Source organism: Scardinius erythrophthalmus, assembly GCF_964197995.2.
Source record: "Scardinius erythrophthalmus genome assembly, chromosome: 21".
Lineage (NCBI taxonomy): Eukaryota > Metazoa > Chordata > Actinopteri > Cypriniformes > Leuciscidae > Scardinius > Scardinius erythrophthalmus.
The window spans coordinates 5,620,762-5,635,237 of NC_138241.1; the positions used below are offsets into that span (position 1 = coordinate 5,620,762).

At 38.6% G+C, this 14,476-nt stretch overlaps 1 protein-coding gene across 3 annotated transcripts in view; it reads right to left on the bottom strand.

The window, feature by feature from the left end:
* Positions 1–14,476, bottom strand: part of prkn (parkin RBR E3 ubiquitin protein ligase) — a 206,021-nt gene that overhangs the window by 117,726 nt on the left and 73,819 nt on the right. For all 3 annotated transcript variants that reach the window (XM_081350922.1, XM_081350924.1, XM_081350923.1), the window contains exons 3-4: positions 5,676–5,892; positions 489–607 (exon numbers count right to left, since the gene is read on the bottom strand). In XM_081350922.1, coding sequence (XP_081207048.1) covers positions 489–607; positions 5,676–5,892 — 336 coding nt within the window. The remainder of the gene's footprint in view (positions 1–488; positions 608–5,675; positions 5,893–14,476) is intronic.

A 14,476-nucleotide genomic window follows, 5' to 3' on the forward strand; every position in this document is an offset into this window, starting at 1 on the left:
ATATAACTGTTTAAAATATCAGGACAGCTGTATAGCGCTTTGATTTTATGCCCACTTAATGAATTTTAATTCAGAAATTAATAACGTTTTTTTTTTTTTTTTTTTTTTTATGGAAACTTGTTTCAGGTAATTGTGACTTTTTATCTCACAATTCTGACATTTTTTCTCACAAATGTGTGTTTATATCTTGTTATTCTGACTTTATTTCTTGCAATTTCAACTTTATAAACCACAATCTCCCTTTTGTTTAGAATTGTGAGATATCAACTAACAATTGCGAAAAAAAAAAAAAAACTAATCATGAGATAAAAAGTAACAATTACCTTTTTTCCTTTTTTCTTTTTTATTATGTGGCGGAACCAAGCTTTCATAGTTTTCTGCAGCGATCCCATTGAAAACCCATTTTGGCCTACTCACAGAACATAACAAGAGCATTTCTTTAAAATAGCCATAACACAAAAAATAAAACTAAAGAACTTTATTCGTACCTTGCTGAGAGTAAGGGTGCCTTGTTTGCAGTCTCTGCACCGAACACGTAGTTTTCCAGGCTGGATGGCCTTGCAGACCGCCTTACAGAACACATAGAAACTGCTGTGGCCTTTAGTTTCTGTAAGAACAACCAAAAACATCATAAAAAAGCAATAATGGTGAAGTGTGTGTTTTTTTTCTGTTAAAACATTTTGTCCTATTACAGTTTCTACTATCTCAGTGCACAGACTACTAGTGTTAAACCATTTGTTGGATGAAATTCTAAAGCATGTAAAAACTCATATTATTGCCAGTTGGCCAGCAACTTTATTAAGATCTGTAACATAAGACATGATTATATCACTTACCCATGATGATGTACTGTAAATGATGCAAGATATTCAAATCAAATAGTGATTCAAATCATAAATCTTCTAACTTTTATATCAGTTGTAAATGTGCCAACACATAGTGTGTGAAATATTCCTCACATTAAGCAACCGAAATGGAAATATGAGGGTCAAAATCGTATTCTTGTGTCTTCACATTTTGTAACAGGTGGCGTTTTATGAACAGATGGAGACTCATCTCATATACTGTACGCTGTGAGTGACACATGGCCTGCACTATTTGTTACTAAATAATATGCAAGGAAATATGCACAAGGACAAAAATATAGATTTTTATTGTAAATGTTGCAAAACACAGTTTCATGGTAAGAAACACGTATAGCTGGTAAGTTTTCAACACACCACTGGAAGATTTTGCAAAAAAAGTTCTCTGCACTCTTAAAAATAAATGTTCCAAAAGGAAGAACATGTTTCGGTTCTCCAAAGCATCCTCCAAAGGGATAAATGAGCTCCTACTTCAGGCACAATATGAAGCATCAGTGACGTAAGTGTACGCTGATTGGCCGAACACATGATGCCATATGAAACACCGGCACCCGCCATTTTTAAAAACACAGTTTACATATATATACTAACCCTACGAACTTCACGAACTTTGAAAACAGCGATAGATGGACCGAAGCCAAAGTCCAGGCACTTCTCACCCTTTACGCTACGGAGTTGTTGATGTTGTTAAATGCTGCGCTTAAAGGCACACTATGCAGTTTTTGTTTTTCTCAAACAGTGACCACTAGAGTCACTGTGAAGTACTTGTATTTAACGTTACTGTCGTAAATACCACTCACGCAGAGCCGTCATTTTCTTTTCCTTGACTCTTCTGACCGCGCTTTCTTCGTTTTCTTCGTCGACTCTGCCATGATTCACGTCTGAAATGTGTGCTAGTGTCTTCCATAGAGGCTGCTTCATTTGTTGTTGATGTATGTGACGTCGTGCCGTAAAGCAAGTCGTGATTCTCGCGAGATTTGTTGGGGCGCCACCTCTCAAACCTGCATTGCTGGTTTTGCCAGTGGCGTCCCCCTGGCTCGCTTTGCTATCGGGATGATTCGCCCTCTACGAGTTTGTTTACCATCGAAATGATTCCGTAACTGTTATATTAAGGTACAAATCTTGCATAGTGTGCCTTTAAATGACGTAGCTGTCGGCTGGCTTACATCACTTCAGAGATCCTATTTGCGGTGCGAATGCAACCAGGAAAATGGCCCTAGGAGAACATTCTGGCTACATTCAGACTGTTGGTTAATGTGGCCAAAATTCAATTTATTTATTTTTTCGCTCGCATGCGACTCAGAACTGTTTTTCTCATGACAGTGTGAACAGCACAAACCACATGAAATCTGATCTTTTCAATTCTGATTTGTGCCACTTTTATAAGTGGTCCTGAATCCAGGTCCGATGTTTTGCGAACTCAGTCAGTTCATGATCATGAGCTGTTCACACTGGAATCTGATATTGGCCACATTTAAAACAACATTGTGAACAGCTATACAAAAAAATAGGATCTGAGCAATTAATTGGAACTGAGAACTAAGGCTGGTAGCATCTGTTACCGCAGGCTACCAGTAGAGAATAAGTCAATATTTATCCATTATTTTAATTAAGTTTTTGTTTATTCTGTTTAGTGCCGAAACTACACTTCAAGTAAATTAAGTACATTCTTTTATTTAAGAACAGATGGGATGAGCTGAGCAACATTGCAGACTAAATCTTAGCAAGCTTTTGTTTGCTTTTATTTGGTATCCCTTGCTTCTTGTCCTCTATTAGTTAACAGCTGTGGAGTGTTTTGAGTGGGAGATGTAAGTGTTGGTTAGAGCACTTAGTAGAGAACAAGAACAAGGTATAGCAGCTCTTCAACAAGCCACAACAGTCCCAGGACAAAGAGCTCACAATCCAATTAGCCAGAAAAGAAGATCCAGACATCTTCTCTGCATATGATTTAGTTGAGAGAGGACATGTCCTATCAGTCTGTCCCATCCCAGTTTAAATCACTCAAGCACACACACGCACACACCTGGGAGCAGCGTTCTCATTAGAGCTAAAAGCATGGGGCAGCCAAGAGGTACAAGATACCTTGACACAGCTAACAATAAATCGAGCAGAGTGGGTTTTATAAGACAGGCACCCTATTATTTATGATTTCTGCATGATTCCTCCATTATGCTAATGCTTTTACAGGGAGAAGGGCTGGATAAAAGAGGTAGCGTGATTGGACTAAGTAGCCGAGTGGGCCGCTAGCCAGAGCGAGGTTGAAAAGGGAAGGACGGGCAGAGGACAGCTTGTAAAAGCGGCGCCATTGTGGCAAATGACAGCATCCACTTCACCAAGCGGTGCGCTTACAAAAACATTCAAATGCTCTCTCTGAGAGCTGCGTATTACTGCTGAAGGAGGTCGCAAAAGCCTCAGCGGTGCACAAACTAATGTAAATGAATGGATATACAGTACTTACAAAGGAATTCTAGTTTGGGACTGAAAGCATCATATAGGAAGTGAGTCAGTGGCAATTGCTTCAAGATTGCACAGGAAGAACAGCGTCCTATTACAATAGCAAATTTGTCATTGTGCAAATAATCTATACATAAGGTTGGGCACAACAACATATTGGATTGAGAGACAGTATTTAAAAAATTAGCACACATACACATAACTTCTAACCCAGGCATGCCAAAATTAGAGGTCGACCGATATGGTTTTTTTCAGGCCGATACCGATCTTTTGAAATCCGGGTCGGCCGATGGCCGATTAATGCAGCCGATTTATTTGGCCGATTATGTGCTTGTTTTTAACCTCTATTTGAAAGATAAAATGTAACACAAATAATTACTTAAGATAGACAAGATTTCTCAACAAAAACATTTATTGAACACTTGACCAATCTGCACTTGTACAAAAGACAAAAAGACCTTGAGATATGTTTGGTAATTGTACCTGAATGAATTAATTTGCTACATTTCAGATTAATAAAAAATGTTTCCTTAAAATTGTAATTAACAGTAATTTAAACACTTTGCAGTTTGAATGATGTCTTGTAGGCTAGGCTATACACAAAATTACTGAGTATGTTTTTATGTTTCCACTGTTTGATCGCATCCGCGTCACACACACACACACACACACACGCACGCGCGACTTTTCGATCGCGCCCCTCTCTCCCTCTTCCTCTCCCTCTCTCACACACACCATATTCCAGCATTGCCATCTTTACATCGCAGTCTGCTTCAGAGCTAAAGCGGAGCTACAGATTAGGTGTCCCCAAAGAACCCGCGTATCTAACAGTACGTTCCGCATTACATGAATTCATTTTGCACGCGAGTTTTATTTATTTTTATACCATGTATTCTCCGTGTTAATTTATACACTGAACCGTGACGCCCGTACCGTTTCAGTTCAATACGAATACATGTACCGTTCCACCCCTAGTCTACAGTGAAATACAGTCACACATTACACTGTTTGGCCAGCATTTTAACCGTGTTTAATCCAGCTACAAGCTAACGGTATGAAAGTTAGCTGCTGACTAGCGTCATGTTTCTAACGTCCGTTTTCAGAGCATCCAAGAGAAGCACAGGCATAACAGTAGCACCGAAATGAAGCACAGAAATCCGCACTGATATTCGGTCCGGACGTCATGTCGCCTGTTCATATTTCTTCTCGTAGCTGGCAGTAACATATCAAAAGGTTTTAATTAAATATAAAGGAGTTTTCTCCAAGGAACTTAGCTCCTTCCTTAGGCACTGGATGAGGTCTGCTCACTCTGCTGGAGAATAGGCGCAGCATGCGTCGAACGCGTGTTCCACAACAACAACACTAGGCTGCCCACAGATGCGCCCGCCTAATAATCGGCTTGATATACTGGATATTGGCCGATGCCGATTATGTTAAAAAATGCAAAAAATCGGCCGATCAATCGGCCGACCGATTAATCGGTCGACCTCTAGCCAAAATGACATTACTTTGCTTCTTGCATGTCTTGGAACACTTTCAAAATGAAATGTCCAGTGAGTAGCTCTAAAAGCATGTTCAGTTTTAACCGAAGCATGAAAATGGCAACGTTTTATTTACATTGATTTTTTGTACAAACTGCAGCAGTTTGGAATTGAAATGGCCAGTGAATGACGCTCAAAGGTTAGTGCTGTTTGGAAATAGCATACCACCTACACAAAACCCTAGTCTACACCTAACCGTTAGTGTTAACAAAAGCAAACGTAAAGAGATAAAAATGCATTTGCAGAAGCAACCATGCCATTTTAGCTTTGAGTTTGTTCTCGTAACCGAACCGTACGTGCAGTGCTGTACCAGGTGAGCTAGCGAGCACGTTTACTATGTCAGAAAAGCCATACATATGAAGTGGTTATGTGATGCAAATGTCAAAATGTATAGTTTACAAATCATGCACTATGGTAAGTGTTTTGAAGCCATAACAGTATTGCGCAAGGAACAAATTTGTCTTTATTAACCATAATCTGCACCGTAATCATGATTTACCTAAAAGGAATAAAAGTTGTTGGTGTTTTACTGCCATGAGTGCTTTTGTTTTTCAATTGAAAACTGCAGTTATTTGTATATTTTTTTGAAAAGTTTTGAAAAAGAAAAAAAAATGTATGTAGAGGCATGTTTTTCCTATGAGCTTATGTTGATTACTTCACCTTTAGTAGTATTTAGAGCAAGATTTGAGACACCAAAAAGTACACATTCTTCCATTAACTATTTGTGCTTCTTCACTCTTATAAAGCACCAGCTGCCATTGGATTTCCACACCAACACAAACATACGCACATAAAACAACACACACAAACACAGTACCTGTGTGTCCAGCAGAGTCCCCCTGTCTGGACGCATCTGTCTCCAGAATGACAGCCAGGCCTTCGGATGCGGCGTTCAGACGGGAGCTACTGAGGTCGAGTCGGGTCAAGCTCTCGGTCCCGTGGCCCAGCCTGCGCTGCTGGACCAGCTCAGAGCGCCGGGTCGAAGACGAGGGCAGGACCACGTGAACCGTGCTCTGCTCGGGGAGATCGCAGCCCTGCCACAGAAGAGGACAAGCAGATAGTTACAGCTTCATCCATGTTTAATATCACTGTACCTCAGGGATTCTCAAACGTTGTTTGGTCTGTAACCCATCATGCACCAGTACACTCTAAAGAAACACCTATGCTTTTGTCAGGATTGGGTTCTGTTCTGAGTAGATTAATGTGGTTGCTGTCTTCAAGTAAATTAGATTTCATGATGATCCACTTTGTAATAGTTCTCACTGGTCCACTTCTGCTAAGCAATTTATGGTAATTATTAATGGAAAAACTGAATATAGTAACCCCATGTCAGATTGCTCAGAAAATGTTTTTTTGATTTTATTTCTGAGACCATCCACAGTGTCAGTGATATGAATAGTAATTCTATGGTGCTGTAGTCTCAAAAGCGCATTGCGAGAGGATCTTTTCATCCTGTTGTCTTTCATTTCTGTCTCCAGCATGAGGAAAGAAAGGATCAAACTTTACCGTCATAAGTACCTTCACAAATTCAAGTAATCAAGCTGGCACATACGCCGCAGACCGGTGGGATTGTAGCGTCAAGAAAACAGGTAGAGAGAAAAAACATGCCAATCACTGTAAGACACGGACAAAAAGCTTGTATCTCGCAGAGAATGAAGGGAAGATGAAGGTAAAAACTGCATTGTTTGGAGAAGGCAGAAAAATGACAAAGATATCATACAGAATGAGAAGCACTTTAATACGGTACAATTCCCTTAAGTATTCGCTTGATTGTAGAAACATAGTCCCTTAATTTCCTTTCTGGATATGACTAAAAAAATGGTCTCTTTGAGTAGAGATGTGGATTGTAGAAGATGTTCAGAACTTAATCATTTTCACCACATCTTCATATCCATCTTTTAGCGGGTATTTAAAAGAATATATATATATATGTTATATGTTATACATACTGTATATATGTTACAGTCATGGTCAGAATAATTGACACCCCTGGTTTGGGACTTTAGCTTCTTCACCGTATCCCCCAGAGTTAGATATGTCCATACATACCCTTCTCATCTCCGTGCGTGCCGTAACTCTGTCTGACGCACCCACCGCTAGCCTAGCTTAGCACAAAGCCTGGAGGTAAATGGCTCCAGCTAGCATTCTGCTCCCAAAATGACAAAAGTGACAAAATAACGCCAACATTTTCCTATTTACATGTTGTGATTTGTATAGTCACAGCGTGTGCAAATGACAAGGTCACATAAGACACAGCCATCTTCTAACTGTATACATACTGGGAACCATATTCTCAGAAGGCGAAGCACTGCTACTTGGGCGGAGTGATTTGCGCACAGCGCCTGAGAAGCCCGTGGATTAAATCACTCCGCAGAAGTAGCAGTGCTTCGCCTTCTGAGAATATAGTTCCCAGTATGTATACGGTGGGGGGATACGGTGAATAAGCTAAAGTCCCAAAAAGTCGGCGTGTTCCTTTAAAGTAACAACATGTAACTTTTCAACCTTCATAATATATTTCCAAGACCCTTGTGACAGTACATCGACTTACAATAGGTTGAATGAGACGTCTGCCAGAGCCTGACGGGGTCTGTATCGCTTTTACTGGCACTATGTAACTTCGGGGTGCGGGTAGTAACCAGCGCTCAAAAAGAACTACAAAATTCGACTGCTTTACGGCATACGTCACTTTGCCCACCACTTCCTCAAATGTGGCCAACCAGCGCGTTTGTTTTCGTACGTCTGTTTTCGTCATGGCTGAAGCAGCAGCGAAACGTAAGAAGTCCAAGGTTTTGTCGGAGTAGAGTCGGAAGAGGAAAAGGGAGAGTGATAAACTGAAAGGCAGGACGAGGATCAATATTGGTCGAGCGTTTGCTCGCTGGCGTTAGCTTATGGAGGAGGAGAGTTGCCAGACCGATGCTGACTTGGCCGTCATGCTGTTGAACTAGTAAGTAACTGTAAATTGCTTGCATACTATCTTTAGTTTTTCTAATCTGTTGTCTGCCTGGCTACGTTACGGAAACTATCTGGTCCTCCATTTATCTTCATGAATCAGCTAGTAGATGAGCGAATTATCAATCTGGTAGCTAGTAAACACTAACATGGTAGTTTTAGATGGTTAGGATGCTATCGCTATCATTCTCGTTCAGATTTGAGCATTGCAATCGACATGCAAATCGCAAATGTTTGAGTTAAAATGTTTAGTCTACTAAACATGTATAAATTATGAAAGGGGGAAGATTAATAATATTATCATTGCCCATATGAAAAAAACCTGCATGCTTCATACAGTAACCGTAAATCATTTTACGACAGCGGTAATGGAAAATTCCGCTTCCAACCTGTAGGGCGACCGCAGAGGAAAAGTTCCATGTTGTTGCTTTAAATAAAATGGTTTAAATAAAATGGTTTATAGTGACCACATTTGCCAAGGTTTAAAAAAAAGTCCATAAAATGTATGCTATATTCTTCTCTACTTTTAAAAAACATCCAAAGGCATTCAATTATGTTTTACAATACATATTCATTCATGAAATGTTATCCAATTTTTAGATCATGTCGATTCACACACCAGTTATTAAACTGTGATGCTCTACCATTTGTCTTTATCTCTTGTTGAGCAGAGAATCATTTCAACTGAAAAATAGCAGAATGTTTGATGCAAATCAGACAAAAACACTCCTTCAAGAAGAGAAAACCTCTCTGACAGGGAGAATGGTTCTTTTGTCTGAAACGTTCTCAAACAAGTGTTCATTTCTTAGTGTTAGCAAAAAACAACATAGACAGACAAAATAAAGATGTGAATCTCATCTTGTCCATTTTCTTCATCAGTCCCTGAGGGTTGATTTTTTCAATGGCATAACATAATTTAAAGAAAGACCCTCTCGCTCCAGGTTAACGGACACCCAGCAAAGCCTTATAAACACTTTTCTGTAATAGAAGAGACTTCTGATACAGGCTGAAAGAAAGATGGGCCGCATGCTGGGAAACAAAGCGGCCATAGCAACGCATTGCTAGATCTCTATCGAGAAATGCAGGAATGGAAATTAGCATTGATCATTAGTTACATGATGGATGCTTTAAAGGCCGCTGTGACATAAAATATGCCGGTCAATATCAATTTAGTCGCACGGCAGTGCATTTTTGACTTTGCATTTGTGTTCCATGACAACATAACAGCGAGATGATCCTTTTTATTCTAACGGTACGGCTACAGAACTCGCGATAACCCCTAATTCACATTAATTGAGCCAGCAGTTTTCCTGATAACTCCAGTTCTCAGAGTAAAGGGAAAATCTTTGGACACAAATAACACTACAAATGCACTCTGAGATAAAAAGCAATTTCCAGGACGTGAACTTGTGACATTTAGAAAAAGCATTGATCCAAACAAAACACACACACAGCCTGAAAATTGAGCACAAAACCTAGAGACGGAAAAATCGCCCGTAACCTAAGAATAAAGGGTAACACTGTACAGTGTCCTTTTTACATATGTACTACCATATACTACCATAGTAATAACAGTAAATTATGCATAATTACATGCAACTAACTCTCAACCAAATCCTAATCCTACCCTAACCCTATAGTAAGTACATGTAGTTGCTTAATATTACTCAGTACTTAAATATATAATTACACTGTAACAATGACACATAAAATAAAGTGAAACCAAATAAAGTTGAGGTTGTCAGCCCGCCTCGATGCTGACTTTTATTTATGCATATATATATATATATATATATATATATATATATATATATACAATTATTTATTTATTTTTTAAATCCACTTACTTTGGGGACAGAGCGCCGCTTGTATTCCTGATGAGCAAAAAGTGCCTTCATTTTACGCACATTTGCCCTTTTTCATTTGAGACATTCTCTTGGGGGAGCCTGATCAACAAGTCAGTCTTTTAAAGACAGGGACACTGTGCATTAGCAATGACTTGGCTTTTAAAAATACGCAGCGAATGAATTTCAATGCTGAAAGCACGAAGACAATCAATTTATCTTTCATCCGGAATCATAAGCAGCCCCAGAGAGTCTGGACACTTTCTCAAGGTCATTTGTGGTCATTACCGGCATCAGTACTCAACATATTCGTCTATATTTCATCTTAAAGGGACACTGGATTAGCTTAGACTGAGAGCTGAAAGTCAACTGTGCATGATTAGCAAATAGTTTGTCTTTGAATTAAAACTAAAAGTTGAAAAATGGATGTTCTACAAAACTTGGCCCTAGGAAGTGACATTTTGACAATTTTCGTGTTCCTTTCAAAATAGATATTTTACTTTTCAAAGCGTTGAACACAAAAGGAATATCTGTTCCAAAGAATGTTGAAGCTTTAAGGGGTTATAGTCATAGTAAGGGGGTTCTCAAGTTCCAAAAGGCACATAAAAGTGGTCAATACCTCAAGACTCTTGACAATAATATATATACAGTATTTATTTATTTATTTATTTTTTCAGTGATGCCATTAAAGAAACTTTTTGGGTTCCCCAAAGAACCTTTCAGTGAACAGATTCTTTAAAAAATCACTTATTGAAAAATCTGAAGAACCTTTTGAAGCAATGGTAAGGTTCCATGGATGTTTAAGGTTCTTCATGGAACAAGTGTAGTGCATATATTATAAGCCTTCTTATAGATTTTTGTGAGGAAAATGCATGCAGTTAAACCATTATTTACTGAAAAACCCGGTCTTGTAGTTCTCAAATCCCATTTGCACTTCCATACATTCAAACTTGGTGCATGACAAGAACCTACAGCAGTGTTGAAGTACTCTGGTTTGTCTCAAGTTCAGAAGTCCATGGTTGAGAAAGAACAACGCACGAGTATAATGGATCCGTGCAGACGATCTTTAAGTGACAGCATCCAAATTTACCTCCTGTCATTTTGTCATTTAATGCAAAACAAAAAAGTGAAAATCTCTCAGTCTCTCTTGACTGAATCACTTTTATAACTGTAATAAGAATAAATGTAAATTTAATTTACACAGTAAAGACTATGCATTGTTTTTTCTTTTCTTTTTTTATGTACAGTAGTATTTCTTATTTCTAGCAAGTTTTTCAGGTATAGGTATATTTTATTTATCACTCTTTAAATAAGGTTTTTACGATATCAAAAATGTTGATACCATTGAAAGGTCATAATTCGTATCACCATGTTCAATATCATTCAAACATCAAAAAAACTAACACTAGCCTAAAAAAAAAAATAGCAAGCTTGTGAAACAGTGATAAACATTATCACTCATATCGTGAGTGACATAAACTCATATTGTGACATAAAATTTTGGTCATATGCCCCTATTTGGCAGTCTTATATTACTTGAATGATCTGGTTTCGACTACAACAATTGGCATCAATGATATGGTGCTAGGCATCTTTATACATAGTATGAATACATAAAAGTTCCAATGAAATTTAAGAGCTATGGCAGAGATTGTTATTCAGTAAACAATCCTTCAATTTCTTTTCTCATATACAGTTTCATAAGACTTATAGCTTATAACAATATAGTGCATATGGCTTATTTTATGATAGATCAACATTGTGTTCCACAGAAGAAAAGAATACAGGTTTAGAATAACATTAGTATATTGTCACTTTTAGCAATTTAAGCAAATGCCTTTGCTCGCATATCTGACAAAAAACTGGATATGACCATGAAAAATGTGTAATACCATATAATAGAATTTAATATAATAAAAACCCACTTTCAAATTAGCGTTTTATAAAATCCCCTATTAAAGCACCGCTAGGGAGCAAGTTAAAATCCACTCTGTTAGTTCAATCAGAGATGACTAAGCATCTTCGGAAAACACTGACAATGTGAGTTGGGCTCAGCTGAGACACTTCCCCATGTAGACAGATGGTGTGGAGAGCTGGGCTTGAGACAAAGGGCCTGAGAGGACACTGTGACTAATATGAGCCAGGACTACCAACTGTGGAAGATCGACGCCAGACAAAGATGGAAAAACAAGAGCATCTTGCTGGTTAAGCTGCTTAAGAAGTCAAGGGCGACACTAGAATCACATACTAACATCCGCTTTGAAACCACCATTAAGTATTTACAAGGGGACCCCGTCCTTACAATGCATTGACCAAGCATTCACGTTTGCATACTAGCGTTGAGTATATCTTTGGCCCAAGGAAACACGTGGCGCAAACCTGAAATAAGATGGTGATTGGCTCCTTGGTGAGGCGAAAGGCAAGGGCGAGGACGACTCTCATTCAAGAAGAGTCCTTGAAGCTGAATGCATGTTGTAACCTTCAGAGCACTGGCGTTTATCTGTATTGCTCCTTCAGAGAGTGTGGAGAGTGTGAAAGGAGGAGGACGAGACAGAGAAAAATGGGGGAGATGAGCACTTTGGAAAATAGAGGTAATAACAGTGAGCAAGCCAATGGGTCAGAGAGGAATATAAAAGAGTGAGAGAAGAAGACAAAAAAGAAAAACAAAGACAAAAAAACAGCACAGAACAGAGCAAAGGAGGCACATGGGACGTAACAGAGAGAAATAATGACAAACAACTAGACAAGCAAAGAAAGAAAGCAGACAAAACACTGACAGCAACATGAACTCTCTTCAGGAAATTCATTAAGAATGAAATCCGGACACGTTGTTTATGTGCGCATGCTGCCTGTGTTGCTTTAGCATCTGATTCAGTAAAGGAATTATGCAAATAAGGTGACAACAACAGGCCAATGAAATCTATGCTGAATGCAGTTTACACATAGCCTAGAAATATAGATGCACCCTAGCGGCAGCAAATGTAATTTGCAGCCAGGGTGGTCTAGCAACTCTCCGCTGGCTTGCGAGCTAGAAAAACCTAATTCTAGTCAGGCCAATCACATCATGTATAGAGTCGGTGGGCGGGCTTAACAATGAACGGTAGAGTTGTGACGGTTCCGCGTGAATTCCCTGCTACTTGAAAACAAAGAAGATGGGTCTTTCGAATTGGCTTTGGCCGCGACTCTGGAAGACTTGGAGTTAAGTTTTTCTTTGAGAAAAGAACAAAGAACGGCACTTAAGTCATTCTTAAAAAAGAAAGATGTGTTCGTAGTTTTGTCGACTGGATACAGCAAAAGTTTAATCTATCAACTAGCTATCCGCTGGTGGGAAGACGCTGTGGTTGGTTGTAGCACTATCCTGTTGCGTGCAGAGGGAATTTGAAAGACAACCGTTTATCCCGCCCCTCGGATTGAGTCCTGCCAATGGTGTGTTCCCAGACCCAACATCTTGATGTGGGTCTGGCTTGTCAGGCTAGTTTACACCCATCAGGTTCTGAGTGCTAAATTGTGAAGGATACAGCAGACTACCGCAATCTGACACACTTTACTGTTATTTATATACTATTATAGTATTTGTAAATATTTAATATAAATAAATATCAGCTTTTATTTTTATATTTAAAGTTTTCGCTTTAATTTTAGTTTAAGTTTTAGTAATTGTCATTTTTATGATCTTTTAAAAAGTATTTCTATTTAGCTACAATTTCTCTATTTATTTGTTTTTTTAGTTTCAGTAATTTTAGTACTTCAACTTAAATTTATTTTATAACAGTTAGTTGCCAAGGCAACATTTTTCATTTTCCTTTAAGGTCCCCTGTATTGAAAATCAAGATTTTAATGTTGTTTATATGTCTATGTGGTGTTTTTAATATGCTTTAATGCAAACCATGTGTAAATTCATAAGTCAACACCATTGCTGAGTATTCTCTCCATAAAACTGCAGTGAACCAAAAACACGGTTTGAAATCGCTGGTGTTTCTGACGTCACAAACTACCTTGTAACCAATCAGATCAACGTGTGATCGTCAACGAGTGGATCTCTGAGCTGCTGTGAGTGAGTGGAGGCGGGGCTCATTTGCATATTCATAGAACTGTGCATACTAAATGAGGCAAGGGTGTAGAGTTACATTCGAGATATTTTAAGGCATGAAGAATATTTTTCAAGGAAAAAATACTTAAATATTTAATTTTGGTGATCACAGATTCTTGTGTAAAATAAAACACACACAGATACACAATAATATAAAACTTAGTTTTTTTTTAAATGAAAACTGCATTTATATGTCAGTGTCTATATGTGTAACACGTATGACTGTCTGGAATTAAAGATGAGTTGATTACAGCATCACAGACTGTGAGAAACACAAAGTGAGACCCAGGAGCTATGAGCTGTGCAAATAAGCTATTAGTCGGTTACATTCTCCAGAAACACTCAGTACAACACACTCACGCATACACAAGGCCAAATCTTTTTAATTAGTGTGAGTTTTATCTGTGCCCCAGTAAATTCACTGCACAATGAAGCTGTGGTAAATATGGATGAGAGACACGTAAATTAATTTTGAGAGAAGATGAGAGCTTATTAAAACAAATTGAGTAAATATACAGCATATTGATTCCACAGAGGAAGGTGACAACCTGCTGCTGGTGTCAACACTTAAGAGCCACTCGAGAATAGAGCCGAGGGAAAACACAAGGATTCTCACGCATTTACTGACACACAAAATCGTTTGTGCTTGTTTTCTGCATGCTTAAATTTTGTGAAGAAATATGGCCACCAAAAAACTAGAAGTCTGCAAACTGACCTGAGAATGACTAGACATAA